The following is a 25168-nucleotide window of genomic DNA, read 5'->3' as shown; positions in this document are numbered from 1 at the left end:
TTGGTATTTCTCCAGGCCTCCCTCGTTTCGGCTGAACGGCTTCACAACTATGGCGGCTGTGGCGCAGAGTCATGTTCAAGATGACGTACATCCACTTTTGAGGCATCCACGGCCGATTAAGAGGGATTCTGCAAAGGCGCAACGCATGCTTGGCTTGATCGCAGATTCTGAGGAAGCTCTAAGAAATTTGCAACGCGAAAAATCGGTAACAACACGATGGTTGGAACGACCGATGTACGAGCATTTGGAGATTTCCGATGTCGAAGAAGAAAAAGACGAGTCTCGAGCGGTGATACAAGAGCAGAAAACGGAGGCCGTCGTCGAAAAGGTAGTGATTGAGGACAAACCAATCGAGGAGAAGCCAAAGGAGGACAGCGACTCTGACCTGCTGGACAAATGGACGAATCCGAACCGCCCGGCTTCCTCTTTCAATCCCGAAGAAACATTGAGCAAGCTTCCGGAGACAGAACCAAGCACGAAAGTCAATACATCCCCGATTAAGCGACGACCGCTACCGCTCACACGACCGACATCATACAACGCGCAACACCTGTTATCGCCAGAATGGATTGCTTCGCCAGCCACCATGAGCCCTAATACACCAGGTCAAGGGCCTGCATCATCGTATCTTGACAGTTCAGACAAGCCCAGGAGCAGCATTTCTTCCCGCGGCAGTTGTGAATGTGAAAGGCCACAAGTAAACCCTACGCAGTGGACATATCCGCCGATGAACGATGCAAACGGTCCACAAACGCAACGACCCATCTCATATCACCCTCAAAGCTCCACTGCACTCGACAGCCCGCCAATGCAGCCGCGACCACGACCTACATCCTTCGCGACCTACCACCAACGAAATCGCTCCGGAACCAAGATTGCCTCATCGCGAGGACTACGGAACAACAGCTACCCACAAAACCGTTCGCGACCCGTGTCAGGGTGTGCACCTAAAGCCATCGCAGGGGAGAACATTGAGAATGACATGGTTTATCAGCAGTACGGGGATGACGAAGTCGGTCCACCCACGCCTGTAACATCCTCGAAACTTGCGTTTTCACCCCCTCCAGTCTTCTCTGCTACGCCAGCAACACCAATACACCCCACGTTGGATGCCTTCGCGACATCGGAAGAGAAGAACAAACCAGAGAAGAAGATCAAGCACAGATGGTCAACCATACCGCAAGCGTTGAAGAACTTTGGCGCTAGAAGAAGAGACTCTTCAGCTCAACATGAGCAGCAAAAGTTTGCAACGGTTGTCGAAGATCTGCGGAGAATGAACTTAACGCAGGAAAACCTGCAGGTCTACGAAGCCGAAGCCAACCAGGACCCAGCAGCATCCAAACGTCTCTCGGCGGTCGACCTCATCCCGACACCAACCTACTCGCCCTTTGACATGAGCGTCAAGTCAGCCCAACTCGAAGCACCCCTTCCAGCACCCTTCGCGCCCTGGACCGACGCCCCACCAAGTCCCGCCGCCTCCGCAGAGCGACGCCGCAGCAGCGGAAACTCGCTATCACCAACTACACTACCCTCACAGCTATCCAACGAAAACTTGCGGCAAGTACGTCCCGTATCGATGCAATCCCAAGGACGACCCGTTTCGATGCAATCCCAAGGACGTCCTGTTTCGTGGCAATCCCAAGGACGCCCCGTGTCGATGCAATCCCAACGTAGCAGTATAGTCGCCCTGCCTTCACCGAACATTACCTGCACCGCCCCCCAACCATATCAGCGCCCCGCCTTCGACGCTTCTCTTAGCCCTCGGGCAATGACCCCTAGTTCCCGACGCAACACACCAGCTATTGAACGCACGTGCATTCTCTGCAAGACGTCAAGGCCAGTATTCGAGTTCAGCGAGCGCAGGATCACAGCCAATTGTTGGCACGAGCCTGCGACTTGCGTTGGGTGCTTGCAGGCGTGGGTCAGGCAGTGTGCGGGTACGCATGGATTGGATGGATGCACATGTCCTGAGTGTGGGGAGCTCATGTCGAGGGAAGATGTTGGGGCTTGGGGTGAGGTGTCACCGATTTGAGTCGGACAAAGGTATACATTATTTGGTAGGAGGACTTTATGACATGTCTGCTTGTATATATTTAAGCATAGTAGCGCTCTTACATTCGTTGTCTTCTTTCTCTTCAGCCAACGCAATGTATCGGCCGTTCATTTCTAGTGGCCATGCTGCTTTAGTATAATGTATTCAATATAAGATGAACCTATCATCCAAACAGACTGGTATCTTCACATCTTTTCACGCTAGCTCGCCAGAATCACGATATTCACTTCCAGCGAAGTACCCTGTGAATGCAAAGATGTTACCTGGCCACTATTCACACACAATGCACATATGGTAGATGATGAAATTGGTAAATTGTGTAGGAAATTCGTAGCAAGTCGTTACATCTGAAAACTCCACCTTTAGTGAAGAGGGATACAATAGGCTTACCCAAGCCAATGCGCCATGAATAAATGTCCTGCCATCGAACCAGTTTTGTGACAGTTCTCAGTCACTTCACTGGACGTTGGGCGTGGCAGCAGTCCAGAGAGCGTCACGCTCATCAGCAAGCGAAGTGTTGACACACTTCGTCAAGAAAAGGTGCCAGCCCTCGATGGTGGCCGCGTCAAGGCCGGCTCGGACGTCCTCAGTGCACGTAGTAACGTACCAGGCCGCCGCACCGAAACTCTTCTCGTCGTCAGAGTTGACCAGGTCGAGAACGGCATCGACTCCAGTGGCCTTTGCTGTCGCGACGGCGTCTGCACCGACAACAGCGGTTGCGTATTTCTCGATAACTTCTGGCATAGCCATCACTAAGCATGAAAGTTAGTTGATGTCTCACAGTCAGTCCATATAGCAGCATTACTTACTCCTTGTGCCCTGACCAGGTTTACCTGGCGCGGGAAAGTGGTTCCTCTTGTACTTGAAGTTTCCGCTCTCAAAGAGCTCATACGCGACAATCGCCGCCCTCTCGCCCTTGGATGTAATCTTGTAGGTCTCGAAGGCCTTGTTGATAGCAGTAGCGGCTGCAGTTGCATCTGCACACTCGTCGGGGAATGGTGCACCGTCGCAGGACGCGGTGGTGGGGGCGATGGCGATCAAGTTGTCTGCAGTCAGGCTCGCCTCGGTGGTTGGGGCATCTGCTGGGGGAGCTGCCGGGGCACCGTCTTCGAGGTCGCAATCGGGGCCCCGGGCGGGGACAGGTGCTGCGAAAGCGCAGAGTGCAAAGGCACTTGCGACGAGGATGTTCTTCTTGAAACCCATGTTGTTGATCGGCTGATTGGTAGAGTATATAGGTATATAGTTGTAAGGTCGGTGTCCTTTGATGATGTGGATGTATATATAATGAGTGATGTTTGAGGCCAAGTCTGGTGCGAGGTGATGGTCTTAAGTAAGAAGGAGCTCTTGAATAGGCCGAGTGCAAAAGTTGTATTGTAAAGTGAGTCCGGAACAGTGTTCTTGAATGAGTGACGTTGAATGGAATTTGCTTCAGGCCTGCAGAAGCTAGTGATCTAAACAAGGGATTGAGAGAAGGTGAGGAGGCAGTGTATAGAGGTGATAAAGGAAGGTGACGGCCAAGATATATGACCTTAACCGCGCCACGACGCGCGCCTCTGGGCCCCCCTTCAGGTGCGCCGTCAGCACAATAGCCAAGAACCCATCTTACCGTATTCCCCAGATCAACGAGCAGTGACGGCCAATCATTGCCTGTGCGAGGTGACGAACAATGCACGTGAATACGCGTTGTGCGACTGTGATTGGTTCTGCGCCACCGAGCTGCCGGGGATGTTTGAAACATGAAACGAGCGAGGTCAAGCTTTCGCCAATGCCGCTGGACAGGAGTTAGACATGAGTTTAAACAGCTTCCCGTGCCACCGCAACAAAATTATAGGGTGATTCGGGGACGATAGGCATCCAGCGAAGAGTTGCATGGGGCATTCTGGTTGGTCGCAGGCGGAAGAAAGGTTGTTGCGGCTTACGAGCTTGGCCACGGGTGTCTCAGCCCTGACCCGCCGCAAGTGTGATAGCCGTAAGTAAGGCGGAACGTTGCGCCGCTTGGATTGTACTGTAGCTGATCTTTCCCAAGTCTTTCAGTCGCGTTTACCCAAGGCAACGGCAATTCTCCTACCTTGTGCCGTTATGGAGTTTGCCTTAACTCCGCATGACGTGACATCATGGTAGTTGCCGTCCACGGTGGGGCAACTGTATCTCTATGCCTTAGGTGTCCTGCCCCTCATTTAAGCTCATACACAACCACAATTCGTCTTCAGCAGATTACTCATAATAAACAAGCAAAATGCCTGCCGTCGAGACAAAGTTTGACCCCAAGGAGTAAGTCACATCGATTGCTAGTACAAAATAGTCTGCCTCGATGCGTGGTGGTGTTCACCTGGGCAATTCCCAATTGGACATGTGTACTCTTACATATGTTTCGTCCGAGCGTTTGCTAATGCCGATATAGCATGCAGTTCCGTCGCCTTGGACCCGCTGGGTTGAAGGTTTCGGTTCTGTCCTTGGGAGGTTGGTTGACATACGGAGGAACGCAGAAGGGTTCCATCGTGAAGGACTGCATGCAGGAGGCCTGGAACCACGGCATCAACTTCTTCGACACTGCAGAGGTATACGCAGCCGGCGAGTGTGAACTCGAGATGGGCAAGGCTTTCAAGGAGCTGCAATGGCCGCGTGACGAGTACGTCTTGTCGACAAAGGTAAGATCTGTCCATCCTCATCATGCCATGAGTGGGAACTGACAGTACTGGAAAGGTCTTCTTCGGAACTCAGAGGAAGGAGCCAAACACCAGGTAGGATGGCCGCCTTGCATCCTTTAACCTGTCTAACGAATGTGTAGGGGTCTATCCAAGAAGCACATTGTCGAGGGCTTGAAGAGCTCCTTGAAGCGTCTTGACCACGACTACGTCGACGTTGTCTTTGCTCATCGCTACGACCCTGAGTACGTATTAGCTTTCTGCTTTTCGAGTGCCTACTAACGTATGTTTAGCGTTGGCATGAAGGAGATCGTTGAAGCTTTCACCCAGACAATCCAGATGAACTTGGCATACTACTGGGGTACATCCGAATGGTCTGCGGATCAGATCCAGGAGGCATGCGATATCGCCGAGAAGTACAACCTAATCGCCCCTATCGTGGAGCAGCCTCAGTACAACGCTTTCCACCGTGAGCGCTTCGAGAAGGAATACGCCCCGTTGTACAAGAAGTACCAATACGGCACAACCATCTGGTCACCTTTGGTAAGAACCCAGCACGAATGTACTGCATGTGAGATATATACTAACTCGTGCGCCAAAAATTAGGCTTCGGGCATGCTGACTGGCAAATACAACGATGGCATTCCGTCCGACTCCCGATTCGCGACCAACCCCGAATTCTTCAAGAACTCAATCGAGGCGTTGAAGAGCGACGAGGGACAGGCTAAGATCAAGAAGGTCAAGGAACTGACTAAGATTGCTGAGAAACTTGGAGGCACCACGACTCAACTCGCGCTTGCCTGGGCAGCTAAGAACCCGAATGTGTCTACTGTTATCCTTGGCGCAACGAAGCCCGAACAGGTCAAGGACAACTGTGGCGCTCTCAAGCTGCTCGAGAAGTTGACACCGGAGCTCATGGAGGAGATTGAGAAGATCCTCGACAACAAGCCAAAGCTATAGGCACTCCGATACGGCTGCGGGATCTGCTCAAAGGCCACAGTGATTACTCAACCGATCTGGAGCATCTAGAGCAGGCTATATAGTACAATGGAGGATATGTGACCAGTCTTGCTTCCTAATCGCATTCCGATGGTACGATCAAGTAGGCGCTATGTCGTAAGGGTCGACGTCAGGAAATATAGCGATTGGCTGCCCCGCAAATCGTATATACCGCACAACGTGACCGTACGGAGTAGGCAACTGCATGTCTAAGTGGATAGCTGTTATACGAAGTACGTTGAAGTGTGGTAGAGCAGAATGCACCCGCCACAGGACCTCGGGAAGGCGTGCCCGAGACTTATCGGGCGGTCGAAGTGGCTGGGCCAGGTTTTGATACCCAGCCCTGACCATGCATCGCCCATGACACAATGCCATGGGGTATTTTGCGCGCCGACCCTTTGTTTTTGCGCTGTAAAGCTGGGATGTTGGGTGTCGCACGGCGCCACTGCACTGCACGCCAGCTGCAAGCTCTAGACCGGAGTCGCTGCAGAGCCGCAGAATGAAGCCGCTAAACACCAGCGGATCACAAGCTGCTTCCGCGCTCTGGCTGTGATTGCTCCGAAGGCTGTTTGGCTCGATCTTGTGCACTGACCGCCTCATCTTGCAACCTCCAGACCCGGATGGCAGGCAGATTCCAAATCGTTAGCTGGGGCTGTGTTCTCGCCGACGATCTCGAGTGTGTAGCGCATTATTTCGTGCATGGCTGGCTACTAAATCGCGTTGAACATCGCACTGCAAGTGTAGGAGTCGAGCTACCCTGGCACGTCCTTCCAGACCAGCCTGCCCTCTCCTGTGCTACATTCGACTCTGCGACGCCAAGGGCACCATCGCTTGTCTCAATTGACCGGCAGCTCGTCGCCCATTGCAACCGTCTCTCCATCATCGCCGTCTCGCCCAACTCGGAAGGACGGAACAGGAGGACCTCGGCCGCATTCCGAGAGAACTAGAGTACCCTTCAAGTCTCGCTGCTCAAATACCCAAACACCCCACGGCAGAACCGCGGGCACCGGCTCTGTCTACTCGTCATCTCTGCGCGCCGACGAGCCCGACTTTTGTACGTTTCGGATGTGCGCAGGGGTTCATTGTCGCCCTGTGGACTGACTTGCCTTTAGCGCATCGCTCACTGCAACTCGACGGCTTCTCCGCCATTTCGGCGCCGAGGGAGAGAACCGTTTAACCCATAAGTGCGCGTCGCTGCCAATGCCGCTCCTATAGCATGGCAACTACTATCAAAACCGACCCCTCCTCCGAGGGTGCCAGTCATCGCGACAACAGCAGTGGTATGTGGAATTCCTCTTGGCAGTCTCCAGCGCTTTAATCGCTCCACGTTTTGAAGTTGTATCTGTTTTGGCTCCGCCTCGCGATTCCTACAGTTTGTTCTTGGCACGTAGACATGGCAGCCGCCATTGGGTCGCTGCCGCTGAAGCTTCTCGCGTCTTTACTCCACTCCCAGAAACGTGCTGCAGAGACATGACCAGTCTCGCCATGACAACCTTGAAAGCTCTACTCGGGTTAGCATGAACGTTGCAACATTCCCCGCGGCTCGCATGGTTGCCGGCCGTTGAGTTGACATCGATGCATGAACGGCCAAAGACCCTGCGAACGCTTGCGTGCCTCACCCGGCAAGGCGCTGGCGACACTACATATACATGGCCGCACTACTCTCCTTTCTCGTCAAAGCTCATCATACACACATACATAATATTCCTTTTTGTTTCTTTCATCTCTTACCTAATATCGAAACATCATGTCGCATGCTCGTTATATGTCCTGGCCTAATGCGCATGCGCTGACCATGGCGCCCACCTACCCTCCATCCGGCGCTGCCATCGAGTACCCCTCACCCGCTGCTTCTCGTCGGGCTTCCGAGTGTTTCTCTGAAGTGAGCATGAGCAGCAGCAGGAGGGGCAGCTTGGCTGGATTTGCGTCGGACATGGAGAGTACTGGGCAGTGGCAATCTCTAGGAAGCGAATCTAAGAGTCCTCTAGCACAATTTGGATTCTTCAAGGGTCTCACCGACAAGAAGACAACAAGAGGTTCGTTCATTGAGACATCGCCTCGATATGGTGGCTGACTCCTGCAAGATGGCCAACCACCCAAGAGAAGAGGACCCAAACCGGATAGCAAACCGGCTTTGACCAGACGGCAAGAGCTGAACCGCCAGGCGCAGAGGTAACATCAGCCAAGCCATGTCTTGTATCACGCACTGACTTGTTGGCAAGAACACACCGAGAGCGAAAGGAGCTATACATCAAGGCCCTCGAGCAGGAGGTGATCCGTCTCAAGGATACCTTTGCGGCTACTACGAGGGAACGGGACGCTTTCGCGGACGAGAACCGCCGACTGAGAGAGCTGCTCATGGCACATGGCATCTCCTTCGACCACTCCAGCCCGGGGAGCAATGGCATGGGCCGCGTCGACAGCTCTGCCTACGGAAGCTCCACTGGCAGCATGTCAGGCTACGGGCCAGGATCAGCGTCGACTGGCTACACATCGCCACCAACACGCGGATCCAGCTCTCATGATGGAATGAACGGTCAAGCCTTGACTCTTCAACAGCAACAAGCCCAGCAGTCTGGTCACCATCAGCAGCATTCGATGGACTATGACCAGATCGGCATTGACTTCGTCTTAACGTACGACCGATCGCCTTATCTTTCTCCTCCACCCCAGCAGTAATGCGCTTACGTCTTTTCTTCTTCATTCTTTTTGGCCTCCGTACGTCATTCGTTATCTTTACGAGATCTGTTCTGACGACTGCGTCTAACAGGCTCGAGCGACCCTGCATGGACCACATGCAGTTTTTAATGGTCCGCGCCAACGAGGCCGACGAGAACATCAGCGGCCATGCGCTCATGGCAACGGCACCTCCCGATGCGCATATCACGAATTGCCCCGAGGAGAAGTATCCACATCAGATGCCGGACGTCAAGATGCCGGATTTGATGAAACTACTCGATCTCAGCAATCGTCTGCCCCTTGATGGGGAAATCACGCCTATCATGGCCTGGGCGAAGATCCTCCAAGACGAATGCTTCAGGGATCTCTCCAAAGAGGACATTGAGCTCGTGAAGAAGGAGCTCCTTGCCAAAGTCCGCTGCTACGGGTACGTTGGTATCACTCTGATTTCAGCTGAGCATGCACTAACCCTACCCAGCTTTGGCGCAGTCCTCGAGGAATTCGAAGTCAGCGACGCCCTGATGACAGTTCTTGCTAGCAAATACTCCAATGGTCCCACGCCAGCATAATGTGTAGTCACGAGAAAAACGGCACTAGTTATGTTTTCTGGAATAATCTGTAATGTCATTCGCTCGATATGAATAATGCAAACATATCTTCAACTTTAAAATCCCAAATGGTGTTTGACATGTCGATGGTGACTCGCGAGTTGGCGCATGCACGCCGATCTCCTATGAAATAAAGGGTCCAAGCTAGCGCCCCACTAGACCCTCGTCCTGTCAGGGCCGTGTTATGAAACCCGTGGACTTATGAAACTACAATCGCTACACGTCGTCGTCTCGAGGCCTATAAAACCTCCGCAATATACGCCGGCTTGCCTTCCTATCCTTTCTGCCTCTTTCGCCACCGTGACGAGGGCACAGCACAGCTATCCTCCGTACCCCGCGCGACTCCCGACCGAGCCTCAGTCATGGCCGAACTCAGCGTCTACGACAACGACCCGACGATATACCTCTTTACCTCGCTGACCGCCGGGTCCTCTCACATTGTCACTGCCACGTCTCGAATCGAAACAATCCTAAGGGCGAACAAGATCCCTTTCAAGGGAGTGGACACGGCGACAGATGAGCTCGCAAAGAAGCTGTTCCAGCGGAGAGCAAGCGGGAAGAAGCTACCGTTGATAGTCAAAGAGGGATATGTTCTGGGTGTAGGTATAGGAAAAAGCGCGTAGCTAGGAACTGACGCTAATATGTGTCTTGCAGGGCATCACAGAGATCGAAGAATGGAACGAGTACGACGAGATTCGAGAAGCGCTGGGCGTCACGGCAGCCTTCACGCCCTTTCCTGCGAAGCCCGGCCCACCGCCCATGGCTGCGCCAGCTACGACCACCTCCTCCTTCTCATCCACAAGCGCAGCTGCGAAGAAGGAGAATGTCATCATACCCAGTCCAGAGACAAACCTGGCGCTCCGTGAGCTAGGCGCGGAAGCTGCGAAGAAGGCCGCGTCGATGAAGCCTACGCCAAGCAACATCAAGACGACGAACCCATTGCTGGCTGAGAAGACGAACACACCGACCTCAGCGACGTCGAAGAAGAGCCCTACGAAGGAAGACCCTAGCAGCATTCTTTCACCCAAATCTGTCCCATTACCCGACACGCCGAAGCTTGCGACGCCTGCTACACCGACCGCGACTGAGACTGCGACCAAAGATACAAAGGCTGCTTCTTCGACCGCCAAAGCCGAGGCTAAGCCCGCTGCCTCGACCACAACGACGAAAGATGCGAAGAGCACGAAAGACGCGAAAGCCGCTACACCAAGCACGAGCAAAGACACAAAGGCGAAGGACACCAAGGCAAAGGACGCGAAAGACGCGAAAGCAAAGGACTCCAAGGCGAAAGACTCCAAGGCAAAGACTACCACATCCTCAAAAGATGCAAAGTCAAAGTCTACAAGAAAACCCGCAACAGGAGGACTCTTCGGTCTCGGAAAGCCTGTCGCAAAGTCAAAGTCGTCGAAACCCTCAAGCAGCAAAGACACAAAGAGCAAAGACACCAAGTCGAAGACCACAAAAGATACCAAGGCTGCCGCGAAACCGGGCATTCCCAAGCTCTCCGATCTACAAAAGCCCGTACATGCGCCTCCGTCCATGCACGACGATGCGAAGAACCCTGCGCTTAGCGCTGGACCGATAAGCTCGACGAAGAAGGAAGACGAAGAGAATGACGATGAGGATGAAGATAGCGAGGAAGAAGAGTCCGAGGAGGAGAGCTCCGAAGAAGAGGATGCCGATGCGGATAAACCAGCAGCAGCGAAAGCCCCAGCAAAAACGACTGCAGCGACCGAAGCGAGCAGTGAAGAAGAGGAGGATAGCGACGAGGAAGAAGAGAGTGAGGAGGAGGACAGCGAAGAGGACAAGAAACCCGCACCATTGGCTACAAAAGGGAAACCCGCAACACAGGCCAAGAAAGAAGCCGAAGCAGAGGAGAGTTCAGAAGAGGAAGACAGCGACGAAGATGATGACGAAGAGAGCTCAGAGGAAGAAGAAGAAACACCAAAGACGCAAAAGCAATCTGCCAAGGACGCGAGTAAAGCTGGAGTGAGTGTGAAGGATTAGAGAGAACGGAGAGCATGTGTGGATATTAGGAGCAGGCGCTGTATATAGTTTCAAGTACAAGATAGTAGTACATAATTCAAGTTTGGGCAAATGCCATAATATTGCATGTGCAGCTAAATCGCATCATTTCAACGCCATCGCTGGATGCTGACTCTGCATATGCAGTACAGAAAAGACCATATCTAACCAACTAGAAAAACATCTATAACCCTCTGAATGACAAAGGCCGTCTGGAATCTGTGCCAACAACACCTCGCACACTCCACTCCATCCATTATGTGCCGGCTGGAATAGAATCAGGCAGCAACATCCAAACCCGCCTTCTTCAAGCCATTCAAAAACTGCTCTTTGACATCCCCCTCACCACTCACAGCCTCAGCCGTCTTCTCCACCTCTGCAGACTCCGGCGCACTAAGCTGCGCCATCATCATCTTCTCCACAGCCGCAATACCCGCCTCCTCCGCTTTACTCAGACTATCAGCCGCACCAGCCACCTCGTCCTTCTTCTTCGCTTTACCCTTGCCTTTGGCGCCCTCCTCACTCTCTTCACCTTGGACCATCTTGTCCAATTCCAGTTTACTTACACCGAGCGCGTAGATCTGCTCTTCGACTGTTCCCTTGGTGACTAGTCTGACGACTTCGACCTCCCTCGTCTGACCAACGCGATGCGCGCGGTTCTCCGCTTGGATGTCATCCTGGGGGTTGAAGCTTGAGTCGAAGATGATGACTTTGTTTGCGCAGGCCAGATTGATACCTGCGCCACCGCTCTTGGTGCTGATCATGAAGAGTTGGATGGATTCGTCCTGGTAGAAGACGTCCATGAGGGATTGGCGTTCTTGGATCGGTGTGGAGCCGTCCATGCGCATGAAGTTGATGTCGTGGTCGTCAAAGACCCAGCCGAGAATGTCCATGACGGACGTGAATTGGGAGAAGACCAGAGCGCGGTCGCCGTTCTCTTTATACTTTTTCAGCAAAGCGAGGAGCGCGGCGACTTTGCCAGAGTCCATCCATTCCTGGTCTTGGAGCTCAAATTTCTTCAGCGCGCGGTACTTGGAGGCGAGCTGGTGGCATTGGTAGTCTTGGTATAGCTGGAGTTCTTCGTAGATGATGTCGGGGCTGCTTTCGGCGAACATGTCTTCTTTGAGACACGCCTTTGACATCTTCCGGATCTTGTCGTCGTTGTACCGGTGGCGGAAGAGTAGGGGGTGGATGGCGGCTTGTCGCAGCTTCATCATAACGTTGGCATGGTCCTTGACGGGTATACCTGCTGCTCGGTCTTCAAGGATCTTGCGCTGCTTGGCCAACTGCTCGTTGTAAAGCGTCTTTTGCGTATCGGTAAGATTGCAGTACTCGACACGGGACGTCTTCTTTGGTAGATGCTTGAGCACTTGAGCCTTCTTTCGTCGGAGGATAAACGGTGTCAGCATCGTACGAGCGCGTTGGATACGCTGAGCAGAAAGCAGTGAGCTATGCGAGTCGCTCTCCATAGTCTTGGCTTTGTGCTTGAACAAAATCTGCAGCATCTCCTGAACCTCCTCCTGCTGGTCGCCATAGAAAACCTGCGGCATGAGGAAACCCAAAATTGACATGAGCTCCTGAAGACTGTTTTGAAGTGGCGTTCCTGTCAACAAGATTCTGCAAGTCGTAGGAATCTTCATCAAGCTCTTGTACCGGATCGTGTTGGCGTTTTTGAGCATATGCCCTTCGTCAAAGATACAGATCTCAGGTCTGCACTTTCTCAAGAACGAAGAGTCGTCCTTTCTAAAGGTAAGGTCATATGTCGTGATGATAACATCGCACGTTCCCTGGCGGATGTTTTGGAGAATGCTCTCCTGGTGAGAGAACCGCTCCGCCTGTGATCCATAGTAGGGCGTGAAGTTGATCGTGTTGGAGAAGCGCTCAAACTCACGACACCAGTTCTCTAGTGTAGATCCAGGCACAACGATAAGCGCAGGCTTTCCGACGCCTTCTTCTTTGAGGTGTGACAGAAAAGCGATGATCTGGCATGTCTTTCCCAGACCCATATCGTCGGCCAGGATACCAGAGGTTTTGGTCTTCCAAAGTAAGTTCAGCCAATTAAGACCTACAACCTGGTAATCCTTGAGTTCAATGTCGTCGTTCATGATCGCGGGCTGTGTCAAAAGCTTCGTACGAGTGACCGCTTTTCGTATGCTGTTAGGCTCCGTGTCGCTACCATTCGGGCTCCGAGGGGTATGATAACCTGAGTCGCGAGAAGAGTTCGTGTCGCTAACATCATCGAGACTTGTAATCTCGACTCCATCCTCTGTGGAAGCACCAAAGATATCAATGCCCCATTTTGCCATGCCCGCAACCATCGGCTTGCCCAGAGCCTCACATTGCTGAACGACCGAGTCGATGGTGTTGTATGCATTCCACATGGCCTCGGTAGATTCCACAAGTCGCTGTCCGGTTGTTATACGTGGCTTGCGAGACTTCTTCTTGCCCTTCTCTACTGGCGTGAGATCCACATGGACCTTGCGAATAGCATCGAGAGACTTGAATGGGCGGTGCTTGAAGATCTCCTTGATGTCCTCTTCTTTGTGACTGGATAAGTCGATCAACTCCTCCACTGTACAAGTGTTGAAGAGGTTCAACAATTTACTATCGTCAAAGCTGTTCTCCACTACCGAGCCACCTGCTTCCGAATCGTCGTCGATCATGAGATCCGCAGCAATACCCTCGTCCTCGTCAGAGGAGACAACGATTGCCGCCTCCTTCTTTGTTTTCTGTTGCGGTCGTACGGGTGCGGGTTCGGGGGAGGGCGAGAAGACGGCTTTCTTGCGGTCCTTTCCGCTCTTCAGTCGACGTTTTGGTTTCGCTGGCTCCTTCTCAGGGCTGTCGATCGTGACTGGGCTATTCTGAGTCGCGCCTAACTTCGAGTACTTGTTCTGCAGCGACTGTACAGGCTGCTTAAGACCTCGCTGTGCCGTCTTCTTTACAACTGGATTTGATGCTGTACGTGCGACTCCTGGGCGAGGAGGAGACCGCAGCAGCTCATCCTCGGACTCCTGTTCCGCCAGATACTCGGAAGCGTCGTTGAAGTTGCCCTTTCGCTTTGTCAGAGCATCGTGTATTTGCTTGACAGAGCGGTTGGGGTATATAGCTTGTAATCGCTTGACTTTGGTATACGTGCTCAAGTCATGGATGTCCTCCATGGTCATCTCCTTGTCTTCGGTCAAGTCTATAGGTATAGCGCGTGAAGGCCCCCCTTGCGGCTGCATAGGTTTCTGTCGCTTAGGTGGTGTACTCGACTCGAATCGTTCCGCTGGTCGTTTACGCGACTGGTCGCTGCCGTACTTATAACTCGAAAGATCCCAAGTCGGCTTCTGCGGTGTCTCTTCGATCCTCGATGTCATGGATGCCATCTCAATCTTTGACAAGGGTATATTGGACCTATACTCCGACTCGTCCTCGTCTGGGTCGCGCTCAACAGGTGGGTCGTCCGAGGTAAGGTCGACGACTGGTTTGCGGACTGCTTGTGGGGGAAAGAAGCCTGTGCCAGGCGGTGCCATTGGGTTGCTGTAGCCCCCGTATGGGCGTTGCGACTGCGACGGCGGCGACATGACAGGGGACGAGTCGCGCTGAGGGGCGGGTGACGAACGCGGGACTTGTAATTGCGACGAAGAAGCCGTGGCTTGGACTGGGTGCGCGCGCGGCGTGACTATGAGCGTGGGCTGCGTGGTATCAGACGGCGCCGCAAAGAAAGGCGAGCGCTCCCCGAGGATTTGCGTAGGCTGCGTGACGTAGGTATCGCGCTCGTCGTCGCTGTGCGGAGAGGCGCGCGGTGCCATCGGGGGCGGAGAAGACGACAGTATGGGATCGCGGCGGTACATTGTGCGACTGCACTATGGCAGCGGGTTGAGCAGAGTAAGGATGCCGTCGTGGTAGTGGATGCCGTAGTCGATTTCGCCGCTTCGTTCGCGGGCGGAAGAAGTAGAGCAGCGCAAAGAGAAGACGCAGAGAACAACGGCCAAGCGCACTAACAAAGGCGAAGTGGACAAAGCAACGGGTATGCTAAAACACCCACAGAGCGTAGGCAGGAAGGAGCCTGGGAAGGGTTTGCCTGGCGACGCGGATCACCAAACACAACGCGTTAAAACCACTTTACTACGCGTAAAGATATTGAGCTTGGACCATTCTGAGAGCCTATTACGTTGCTGAATTCGGCTGAGGGCCTGGTCCGTCGCTTCCTCACGAGCCAGAACACCACGACATACAGGCCCCATCTGCAGTATGACGACTAGAAGAACCGTAAACGAGCAGAAGTCGTCTCTAGACTATGATGGAAAGGCTGCTCCCGAGCCGTCCAACACCTCGCCAGCGGTGCCATCGTGAGTCGCTTTTATGCTGGACATGATGGGTATAGTGCAATGGCTGACAATGGCAACAGATCGGTGATTTGGAAGTTGATGAGCTTCACATTTGCCATGATCACACTGCCAATTGGCACATACTTCTTCACAGTCAACTTTGTCTTCAAGGGTAAGTTGTTCATGAGAGGTTTGGAATTGGCACTGACTCTACCCAGGCAACGCAACATGGGCGGGTGGTCTGGCAGCACTTATGGCGAACGTGGTCTTGATCGCATATGTCATCATGGCATTCAAAGATGATCAGGAGGAGATGCGAGAAGAAGCAGAGAAGTCCAAGAAGAAGTTGTAGGGCTTGCTCGTGGAGATGACTGGGGTATCGATGCATGCTGGAAGGATCGGCTCGACAGTGTAAAGTCGCCAACACATGTTCTTGCGGACTATGCGTGGTAATGATAGTGACTGAATCATACATCACTTGAAACAATAAGATCAAAGACGAATTACTCATCAACCATTATGATTACCACATTACCAGCCGGCTCAAGGAGCAAACTTCTACTGTAGCAGCACATTTCAAAACTACAAGGAGTGACAATCGCGGTATATACCCTTTCCACATTCCTAAAACGCCACAGTAACGCCAACATGCTGTATACGCAGGCTCGCGCAACAGTGATTCGACCAGAGGACTCCAGAGCCCCATGGTGAAGATATTCATTCATCATCATGGCAAGCTCGCGCCTCTCGTTGTCGAATGGATTCCCAGGAGCGCCGTTCGTTATAGCTAGTCGCCATCTTCCTCCCCATCATCGCTCGTGGCTTAGTCTTTGCTGAACCGTCTCTTAAACCAGCTCTTGCGCTTCTCGCCAGCATCGCTGCTCTTCTTCGAAAGCATAGCTGGTCTTGTGTTCTCGGTAGCAGGCGGTCCACCACCACCGAGTTTGATCGGCGCTGCCTGTGTGGAGTGCCTCGGGGGCGGTGGTGGCATGGCGTGGGCGGGCGGTTGCGGTGGTCCTTGTGAGTAGTTACCCGACCCCTGTGCGTACTCCTCCATGATGGGACCCCTTCCGAATCCATTAAATCCGTACTGTGCACCCATGTCCTGTTGTGGCGGTTGCACGGGCATGCCGCGTTCGATGGAGCTGTTCTCGCTGTTGCTGTGGTCGTTGGAGTAGGGACCGTCGCTGTGGCTACCGTTTGAGCCGTTGGTGTTGACGGTGTCGCGCGACTGTTGGTAGCCGTTCATGGGGTAGACACCACCATGGGCGCTCTGTCTGTTGTTCCAGCCCGGGTCGGACTGCATGCGGTTGCCGTATCGCATGCGTTGTGGCTGTGCGCCAACAGGCCCGCCGTTGCCGTAGCCATCGACATAGCTGTCGCGCTGCGTCTGTCTTTGCGGAAAGTAGCCGCTGACGGACGAGAAGCGGTTCTGGTCGTTGTATCCGCCGCCGCCGCCGCCGCCATAGTAGCTGCTCCGTCGGCTCGCGTAGCTCATGACGTCGGTCTGGTCGGCGCGCATTGACTGCGCGCGGCGTCGGTATTCACCATCAATGGCAGCCTCGAAGGAGCGGATCGTGTCGAGTGGTCGCTCCCATCGCGAGCGCGTGGGGTTGGAGAGATCGGGATCGGCTGGTACTGGTTAGATGACGAGTGTACAGAGCGCTGACGACACGACTTGACTTACCAATAGGATTACCGGCTGAGTCGGTATGGTTGAAGGAGCGGAGAGAGGCGAGAGTGGGCTTGGTGAGGGCTTCGGCGACTGGGGCAGGTTAGCCACGATAAGATAGACAGGGTGCACACGACGGCATACTGGGCTGCTGTTCGTTCATGGCGGCGTTGGGGTTCGCCTTTGAGTTTGGGTCGTAGTGGTCAGAGTATTTGCGCTGGTGCTTGGTCGGGCTTTTGGGCGACGCGGGAGTCTCGCGGCTCTTGTTGCTCTTGTTGCTGTGGAAGCTGAGACCGCGCGGGCGCGATGGCTGCTGTGCCGCTTGCTCCATTCTTGCAACGATGGGCGATACCCAGTTTTTTCTGCGGAGCGTCTAACGAGTCGTGCGAGCCGGGTAATTCGGTGGAGCTGGAGCTGTAATGTGGCGCGTGGTGAGCAAGTGGAGCGTGCGGCGTATCGTAGTAACTGAGACGAGAGATGTCGCAGAAGCAAATTGATGAAGGATCAAGAATGCGTGACGGTAGAGCTATGGAAACTGGGTGTTAACACACGAAAGGCGGACCAAGTCTAGGCTGCGTAGTAAGGCAACGTACCTAGGTAGTGACGCGCGGTCCATTCACTCTTCGACGCCGAGACGCGACTCGTCATCAAGCCACGACCAGACTAAACGGTTGGGGAATATCACCATCACCCACTCTGAAACAAAAGTACCGAGCAAGGGTGTCTATCTACTCTTATCGCTCTGCCGTCCACTTCTCCCAGCCTTACTCTACAATGATACTCCCACTCCACCGCGACCGTCCGTTCATCTGTGAGACAACGGAGGGTCAAGTCTCACTGCACAGCCTACTAGTTCAACCCAAACGCCCCTCGTATCTCCCGTTAGCTGGCAAATTTAGACAGCGTCAATAGTTTACTTCCGGAAGCGGACGCTATCTTCTCACCCGCACCTCCACGCCAGCCACCGCGAAACTCAATTCACCATCTCAATTACATCCAAGAGAACCACCACCTGTTGATTGCGCAGCACAGCACAATCTGGCTATCACGGCACCTGCACTGCTGTCGCAGCACCTTTGATCTTCGTCGTGCATCCCGCAAATGCTATCTATGGTACACCATGCAGACTAGTGGCTGAGGCGTCCCTTCAATCCAGCAACCAGCAGAAATCTAGCCGCGTAGCCGGACTCTTGCAGAATCTCTGACAAACATGGACAGCTTGCATTTTGCCGCTGTTCACGTGTGTCAAATCCCATCTTTAACAAAAGCCATGGAAGATCGCGACATGGGTTATGCGCGGGCGGTGGATACCATTATCGTCACCTAAAATACGTCAAGCACTTTGATAGGCACGGCGAGGCACGGCGCGGCTTTGCCGACGTTTCCAACGCGCCAAGATTCCCACTGTTAACTCGGGTGGGCTTGCATCACTTTGCTCCCCGTGAACATGACCCTTGCGCGCTAGCCATCATTTATTCGTTCATGAGTGCTATATGCTCATCATATCCATTACATATGCTTAATCCTTTTTCACGTCCCCCCACTAGCTGTGTGTAGGCATATTGACCGACGCCTTCGTCGCGACCGCATCTTCACTCCTCCAAAGACTTGTTACTGTCTTCTGTTGTGTGTAGAATTGGAGACCTGGCTTTCCGTAGAAAGTGTTTGCACCGCCGCCTGCGACCGACTTCTTGTTACCAGTGAAGGAGAACATGGGGAGCTGGTGATGTTAGCCTTCATTCATTGCGTTTGGTTCCGAAGGAAACTTACAGGTACGGGGATGGGCACATTGATACCAACCTGACCGGCTTCAATCTCACGCTGGAATTTGCCGGCAGTGGCACCTGAGCGAGTGAAGATGGCGGTACCGTTACCGTACTCGTTTGCGTTGATCATGTCGATAGCCTCGTCGATGGTCTCGACGTTTAGGCAGACAAGGACAGGGCCGAAGATTTCCTCGGTGTAGCACTTCATGTGTGGCTTGACGTTGGCGATGATGGTAGGACCGACCTGATCAGCCCAGTCAGTATGCGATCATTCTCACATATCAGCAAGACTTACCCAGTTGCCGTTGGCGTACTTGTCGGAAGGAGGCTTCTGGCCACGTCCATCGAGTAGGATAGTCGCACCCTCTTCCTCGGCGCTCGCAATAAGGTCTTCAATCCTCTTCTTGGACTGAGGGCTGATGACGGGACCAAGATCGGCGCCCTCCTCGAAGCCGCCGTTCATCGACAGTTCCTTTGCGCGCTCAGCAATCTCAGGAACCCATTCCTTGGTCTCGCCGATCATGACCAGAGTGCTCAAAGCCATGCATCGCTGGCCAGCAGCACCAAAGGCAGCACCGGCAATCGCGTTCAGAGCATGGTTCTTGTTGCAGTCGGGAAGGACAGCAGCGTGGTTCTTTGCGCCCAAGTTAGCCTGAACACGCTTGCCCTGGGCCGATGCGCGCGAGTAGATGTATTCTCCAGCCTTGTTGCTACCGACGAAGCTTATCGCCTTGATGCGGGGCTCGTCGATGATGAAGTCAACTGTCTTGGCTGAACCGTGTACAATGTTAATCACACCAGCGGGGAATCCAGCCTTCTCCGCAAGCTCGGCAAGGATCATGCAAGCGCCGGGGTCGCGTTCCGAGGGCTTGATAACGACAGTGTTACCGGTAACAGCAGCGATGGGAATGGTCCAGAGGGGAATCATAGCGGGGAAGTCTGGGGTAGCACATTAGCACAAACCTCATTTACCGCCAGTCGTGCACTTACTGAAAGGGCAAATGGCAGCTACAACACCCAATGGTTCTCTGTAGCTGCGTGTCTCCATGTCCTTGGCGACCTCGAGGACTTCGCCAGTCATTTGTGTTGTGATACCGCATGCGGTTTCCGCAACCTGCAAGCCACGGAGCACATCACCACGCGCGTCTCCAAATGTCTTGCCCTGTTCCAGTGTGATGCTAGCAGCCAAACGGTCCCAGTTCTCGCGAATCAAGTGTGTGTATTTGAAAAGAATCTGCTGCCTGTGAAGCAAGCTGGTCTCTTTCCATGGCTTGAAGGCCTTCTCAGCGCTGTCCACCGCGGCCTTGAGCTCCTCGTCTGTGCTCTGCGGCACGCGTGTAACCAGGTTGTTGGTCGCGGGGTCATGTAGATCTATCCATTGTGTTGCTTTCGATGCCACGAACTTGTTGTCGAGGAAGTTTGGTGTGTCCGCGGGCGATTGGATTGGCTCGTGGTCCATGGGGTACGACTGGGCCGCTGACGATGCGGGCTTCAGGTGCTGCGCCGTGGCATGCAGCCGCCGTGCGGCGACTTTACTTTGGCTGACTGGCGACGACATTCTCGTACAGAGAGGGGCCGCGCGCGCGACAGGCGAGCGAGCACTCAATGTTGGGAGGCGTGAAAGCGCGCGACGAGAGAACATGATCGGGAGCAAGGTAAGCTCAACGCAACCTTGGAAGATGCAATTGAAGTGGAACAAGTCTTCTGCAGGATCAAGCAATGGAGATTGAACCCAATCAAAGAAGAAACCACGTAGTAACCAACCGGCACTTGCGGCTATAGGGAAAGTGAATCCGGGTTGCCTTTCATAGCAGCAGCGTGTACAGCCGAACTCTCCCCGCAATGCCAGGTGCGCATCCGTCGATAACCAGCTCCCGAGGTCGGTAAGTCGCTCCTCCGCGGCGTGTGCAGCGTTTATGTCATCAACCGCCCCACTTTCACATACACTGATACACACATCTTGACATTTCATATGGCTGTCGAGTTGGAGAGTGTATCTTTAAATCCATGTCGTTACTTACAAAATGTGGCCAAGAGCCTTACGAAGCCGTACCTTCCTCATAGAAGTGCATACACCTTTGTCCATTGCCCAAACGTTATCCAGCACCTTCAAGTCATGTCTCCCATAACTACCTAGGTAGGGTCGCAGAACATTCCGATGTTGGTATCTAGAAGTCCGCGATACATAGACTAGATTGGGTCATTCCTGCAGCTGTTGCCGCTACACAGCAAGGATTCCTTGGTGAAAGCAGTAGACAATTGAGCGCCATGCTCCGCGGCGTCTTGCTCCGCGTGCAGGCTCGAAGTCATATCTGATCTGGTATCTCTACGGATGTTACTGTCGTGGATGTCGTTGCTGCAGACTGCCTTTTGACCATGGAGCGAGTCTTAGGTTCGTTCCAAAAGCAGACACGGTCCAACACAGAGGTGTAATTGCGAGCGACAACGGTGCCTAGACTGTGACCGTTCTTGCCAATGATTTCATGTTTGTTCCGTTTGGTGCCATATGTCTTGACATGGCCTACCTGGGCACCCTTGCGAACTCAGCGACGATCGTGCCGGCCTTCTTCATGCCCACCCAGGTGGCTTCACTATTGTCTCTGTGGTGATCCAAGCAACGTTTCTCCCCACCTGAATCAGAGCTTCCGGAAATGCCTGACGAGTCTGATGAGCTGGAAGAATCTGCCGGACCGAAAGGCGGATTCTCGAGGCGTTGTAGCTCGGCGCGCCGGACAATGAACTTGTCGTGGTTCACACTGTTGTGGAGGTTGCGAACATCGTGATCGTCTGAGACCTCGCGCATGGTACCAGTATGTGAATACGATATAGAACTCTCTCCCTTTGCGGAGTGCTGCACGAAGACCTCTTCTTCGTGAACACTGTCCGAGTCACAAACGTTTTCTGACTTCACAGTGCCTTGTCGCTGGCGCCTCTCTTGTTGCCGACGCCTCTGGGCTGGCTTGGGAGTACCTAGGTATGTAGTTGACGCTCATCGATATGGGCAGTCTACAAGATATCGATACTAGTACAGCTCGTAAGGATGCATCGCGCAAATGATTGCTCACGTCGGGTGCAACCGTCTCTCTTCGTGATGGCGCTTCAACTCCATGGTTGGTCCGACGGATACGGGAACACATCCGGGTTGTCAATTTCGCATTACATTTTGCGGGGCACATGTGCATAGCGGAGACGCTAGAATAAACTGGGACTCGGTCGAACGCAAAGTAAGTGTCGATTGGATGGATATCTACTCTAACGGTTATTCCTCCACCTGCACCACGCCATTACCAGAACGTCGACAATGTCTGCGACTATGCCGCCCCTCAACCCGCTTGATGAGCTGTATGCCGATAGGTTCCACGCCGTGACTGACCTGTCCCGCGAAGAGAAGTACGAGGAGGCATACGCTGCTTGTCGGAGGTAGAAGACGCGGAAGATGACGAGATTGACGAGATTGACGAGATTGACGAGATTGACGAGATTGACGAGACTGAAGATTACTATGTACTGGATGAACCGCAGGCAATCTTGTCTAGCGACGAAGAGGACCCCGATAGCTACTCAGAGATGTCCGATGGCAGTAATGGCGAGGATCTTGCCGATACAGGCGACGAGGAATTGGACGTCAGGGACAAAGGCAAATTAAGCGTGCGAGAAGAAGAGACACGAGAAGAAGCCGAGTAACAGCACACATCCAAACAAGTCATAGGCTTATCGATGAAATCTGAACATATGTTTCTACACTCCCTATCTCCCAGCCTGTGACCCGGGGCGCTGCACATCCCATTTTCAGGAACAAAGCCTCAATACATAATCATAGCGCCGAGAACCTCGAAATGATGTGTAACTGCAAATCAGGAATCCAATCGGGGAGGGGCGAAGAAATGCCCTCTGAACCACACTTTTCGGTAGTCTGTTCCTCGTACTCTGTATCTCCCAACAGGGTACTACTCCTTTCACTCAACAGTCAATACTTTCTATGAAGCGTTTGAGCGAGTGGTACGCTTGTTGATCTCAGCCTGAGCCTTCTCAGATCCAGTAGCGACGGCCTCGGCGGCCTTGTCCTTGGCGTCAACAGCGGACTTCTTGGCCTTGTTTGCCTGGGCCTTGACCTGCTCCTTGGAAGGAGCGGCACCGGAGCCGAGAAGAACGGACGCAAGGATAGCGAAGATGGTGACAGCGATAACACCAATACCACCAGCGACCTCAGGGACGAACTTGGCAGCCTCAACGGGGTCGCGCTTGGCGATCTCGAGGAAGAGGGCCACCTTCTCCTTGACGTAAAGGACTGGGTCATCCTTGAAGACGAGGTCAGAGGGCGACTTGGGTGTGTCCTTGGGCTTGGGCTTGTTGGCCTCCTCGTCAGCCTTCTCAGCGGGGTGCTTGAGATCGAAGGTCTCAGCCTTGAGCTTCTCAGCGTCGTCGATGGAGTGGCCAATGTAGATGTTGTCGAAGAGAATGTCCTTCTGCATGGTCCAGATTTCGAAACCAATCTACGGCATATTAGCAAAGAGTCCGTGAAATCAAGATAGGGTCAACTTACAGCACCGATGGGCTCAAAGTTGGCAGGGGTCTTGTCCTCGAAGTAGTCAGGGTTGGCGATCTTCTTGGGGGCCCAGACGCCCTTGTAAGCCGGGTTGTCGATGAAGGGAGCGGTCCACTTGCCCTTGTAGGCAGGGTTCTTCTTCATAGGAGGCTCCCACTTGCCGCAGCCAGAGACCTCGTCACACTTAGGGTTGGGAACGGTGGGAGGAACCCAGTCACCATCCTCCTCGTCATCCCAGTCTTCGGGCTTCTCAGCCTCGGGGTCGGGGATGGTGGTGGGCTCATCCTCAAGCCAGTCTTCAGGCTTGGTAGCCTCCTCGTCGACAATCTCGAACGGCGCATCCTCATCCCAGTCCTCGGGCTTGGTAGCCTCAGGGTCAGCGATGCGGGCCTCGTCAACCCAGTCTTCAGGCTTTGTGTCGTTGGGGTCGTCAATCTCCTCAGCGGGGTTGACGGAGGGAGTGAAGTCCTCCAGGAGGGTTCCGTTGCGAACGGACTCGCCGTCGATCTTCATCTCGAAGCTCTGGTCGGGCTTGACAATGAGAGTGTAGAGACTGGTGGTCTTGACGATACGAGCCATGGGAGGGTTCTTGAGGTGCTTCTCCTCGTACTCGCCGGTCTTGGGGTTCTTGTGGCGGAAGATGAAGTGAACCTAGAAATGTCAGCGTAATTGGCTATATTGAGAGAAGCACCGTACCTTGTTGGTAGCACCGCACTTGTCGGGTCCGAACATGATGATGTAGGGAGAAGCGTTGGAGAACTCCTCAGCGTGGAGGGCTGCGTTGTCCTGAAGGAGCTTCATGTACGCACCACCGCACTCGAGGCCATCTGTCCGTTGTTAGAATAACGTGATATCCCAAATTTGGCTGGAAAACCTACCCTGAAGCTTGACTTCATACTGAACAACAAGGGTGTCATCCTTGTTGTCAATGGCCTTGGGGAACTTGGCAGAGATGGCATGGTGAGCCGCCTTGTCCTTGATGACCAGTCCCTTGTCACCCTCCATACCCTTCAGTACGGAAGGCTCCTCAACGGACCAAGTGCCAACGTATGCCCATTCCTCGTCATCAGCCTTGACGTCCTTCTTCGCGTGTGAGGGGTTCCATCGGGACTCCCAGTCGTCGGTGAACTGCTCGAGGAAAGGTGCCTTGAGTTTTGTGGGCTATACGAGTGTTAGAGAGAGCCTCGGCTATGTGTATGATTCAGAGACGTACAGTAAAGGTCGGCTTTGCGACCGTGGTCGAGGAAGAAGACGCTGACTCGGAGGAGCTGGCGTCGTCTGCGCGCACAACGGCGGCAGCGAGCGCAACGGTGGCGCCAATTGCAAAACGCATTGTGCTTGCCTTGGTTGAGGGTTGAAGTGGAGGAGAAGAGTTCACGGAATCAACGTTGGGGCAAGGTGACAGTTAAATGCCCAGTACACAGAAAGGCCACCTTAGTGAAATGTGGCAGGAAGCGGGCCCTTGGAGCTCCCCACTAGCGCCGCGACCCATGCACGGTTATGCTCCAGGGTTATGGATGCTTCTCGAATGGCTTTCACGCCAGCTGGCCAGATCTGATACACTTTCACTTAAGACTTCATTGCATGCAATTACTATCAAGTGGTCAAGAAGTGCTATTAATCCAGGGACCTTCCCAGGTGCTCCCTCACAGTCGCTCTTGCCAGGATTCTGTGTCCGCGGCGCTAGTGCAGACCTCTCGAAGAACAAACGTGTTCTCCACACGTCAACCCCGAATCCAAAGGACCCAAGATAAGGAATACAGTTCAGGCTGCTTTTCGCATCGTGAGGAGATACTTCAAACAGGCCACGTTGTGCACAATAAACTCGCATCCATCACGCTCGTGCGCTGTACGACCAACAA

General features: G+C 53.6%; 11 protein-coding genes across 11 annotated transcripts; 6 read left to right on the top strand and 5 right to left on the bottom strand.

The window, feature by feature from the left end:
• Nucleotides 1-80: 80 nt before the first annotated feature.
• On the top strand, nucleotides 81-1682 carry J4E78_004794 (uncharacterized protein; the record flags this gene model as incomplete). Its single annotated transcript, XM_049365421.1, is given in 3 exon segments — nucleotides 81-85; nucleotides 103-1561; nucleotides 1590-1682. 3 exon segments carry the CDS (start codon nucleotides 81-83, stop codon nucleotides 1680-1682), a joined length of 1557 nt encoding a protein of 518 aa, XP_049223222.1.
• An 827-nt stretch (nucleotides 1683-2509) lies between these two features.
• On the bottom strand, nucleotides 2510-3256 carry J4E78_004793 (uncharacterized protein; the record flags this gene model as incomplete). The annotated part of the gene is made up of 2 exons (XM_049365420.1): nucleotides 2510-2805; nucleotides 2863-3256. The coding sequence occupies 2 exons, from the start codon at nucleotides 3254-3256 to the stop codon at nucleotides 2510-2512; spliced, it is 690 nt and encodes a 229-aa protein (XP_049223221.1).
• Nucleotides 3257-4289: 1033 nt separating this feature from the next.
• Nucleotides 4290-5658, top strand: J4E78_004792 (uncharacterized protein; the record flags this gene model as incomplete). Its single annotated transcript, XM_049365419.1, has 6 exons — nucleotides 4290-4324; nucleotides 4455-4701; nucleotides 4757-4794; nucleotides 4842-4943; nucleotides 4992-5241; nucleotides 5305-5658. 6 exons carry the CDS (start codon nucleotides 4290-4292, stop codon nucleotides 5656-5658), a joined length of 1026 nt encoding a protein of 341 aa, XP_049223220.1.
• A 1786-nt stretch (nucleotides 5659-7444) lies between these two features.
• Nucleotides 7445-8945, top strand: J4E78_004791 (uncharacterized protein; the record flags this gene model as incomplete). The annotated part of the gene is made up of 5 exons (XM_049365418.1): nucleotides 7445-7733; nucleotides 7782-7869; nucleotides 7920-8333; nucleotides 8468-8803; nucleotides 8855-8945. The coding sequence occupies 5 exons, from the start codon at nucleotides 7445-7447 to the stop codon at nucleotides 8943-8945; spliced, it is 1218 nt and encodes a 405-aa protein (XP_049223219.1).
• A 401-nt stretch (nucleotides 8946-9346) lies between these two features.
• Nucleotides 9347-10991, top strand: J4E78_004790 (uncharacterized protein; the record flags this gene model as incomplete). The annotated part of the gene is made up of 2 exons (XM_049365417.1): nucleotides 9347-9583; nucleotides 9639-10991. The coding sequence occupies 2 exons, from the start codon at nucleotides 9347-9349 to the stop codon at nucleotides 10989-10991; spliced, it is 1590 nt and encodes a 529-aa protein (XP_049223218.1).
• Nucleotides 10992-11287: 296 nt separating this feature from the next.
• J4E78_004789 (uncharacterized protein) lies at nucleotides 11288-14803 on the bottom strand (the record flags this gene model as incomplete). The annotated part of the gene is made up of 1 exon (XM_049365416.1): nucleotides 11288-14803. One exon carries the CDS (start codon nucleotides 14801-14803, stop codon nucleotides 11288-11290), a length of 3516 nt encoding a protein of 1171 aa, XP_049223217.1.
• Nucleotides 14804-15245: 442 nt separating this feature from the next.
• VMA21 (vacuolar ATPase assembly integral membrane protein vma21) lies at nucleotides 15246-15674 on the top strand (the record flags this gene model as incomplete). The annotated part of the gene is made up of 3 exons (XM_049365415.1): nucleotides 15246-15343; nucleotides 15403-15494; nucleotides 15541-15674. The coding sequence occupies 3 exons, from the start codon at nucleotides 15246-15248 to the stop codon at nucleotides 15672-15674; spliced, it is 324 nt and encodes a 107-aa protein (XP_049223216.1).
• A 471-nt stretch (nucleotides 15675-16145) lies between these two features.
• Nucleotides 16146-17642, bottom strand: J4E78_004787 (uncharacterized protein; the record flags this gene model as incomplete). The annotated part of the gene is made up of 5 exons (XM_049365414.1): nucleotides 16146-16954; nucleotides 17010-17087; nucleotides 17139-17356; nucleotides 17546-17561; nucleotides 17636-17642. 5 exons carry the CDS (start codon nucleotides 17640-17642, stop codon nucleotides 16146-16148), a joined length of 1128 nt encoding a protein of 375 aa, XP_049223215.1.
• Nucleotides 17643-18537: 895 nt separating this feature from the next.
• Nucleotides 18538-20318, bottom strand: J4E78_004786 (uncharacterized protein; the record flags this gene model as incomplete). The annotated part of the gene is made up of 4 exons (XM_049365413.1): nucleotides 18538-18714; nucleotides 18765-19004; nucleotides 19056-19699; nucleotides 19751-20318. The coding sequence occupies 4 exons, from the start codon at nucleotides 20316-20318 to the stop codon at nucleotides 18538-18540; spliced, it is 1629 nt and encodes a 542-aa protein (XP_049223214.1).
• A 1743-nt stretch (nucleotides 20319-22061) lies between these two features.
• Nucleotides 22062-22444, top strand: J4E78_004785 (uncharacterized protein; the record flags this gene model as incomplete). The annotated part of the gene is made up of 2 exons (XM_049365412.1): nucleotides 22062-22102; nucleotides 22147-22444. The coding sequence occupies 2 exons, from the start codon at nucleotides 22062-22064 to the stop codon at nucleotides 22442-22444; spliced, it is 339 nt and encodes a 112-aa protein (XP_049223213.1).
• Nucleotides 22445-22737: 293 nt separating this feature from the next.
• J4E78_004784 (uncharacterized protein) lies at nucleotides 22738-24639 on the bottom strand (the record flags this gene model as incomplete). The annotated part of the gene is made up of 5 exons (XM_049365411.1): nucleotides 22738-23253; nucleotides 23304-23957; nucleotides 24003-24133; nucleotides 24185-24467; nucleotides 24520-24639. The coding sequence occupies 5 exons, from the start codon at nucleotides 24637-24639 to the stop codon at nucleotides 22738-22740; spliced, it is 1704 nt and encodes a 567-aa protein (XP_049223212.1).
• Nucleotides 24640-25168: the final 529 nt, after the last annotated feature.

The sequence above is a fragment of the Alternaria triticimaculans genome (assembly GCF_023758025.1).
Source record: "Alternaria triticimaculans strain BMP 0046 chromosome Unknown scaffold_5, whole genome shotgun sequence".
Taxonomy (NCBI): domain Eukaryota; kingdom Fungi; phylum Ascomycota; class Dothideomycetes; order Pleosporales; family Pleosporaceae; genus Alternaria; species Alternaria triticimaculans.
This window is presented reverse-complemented; position numbering and strand designations above follow the sequence as displayed.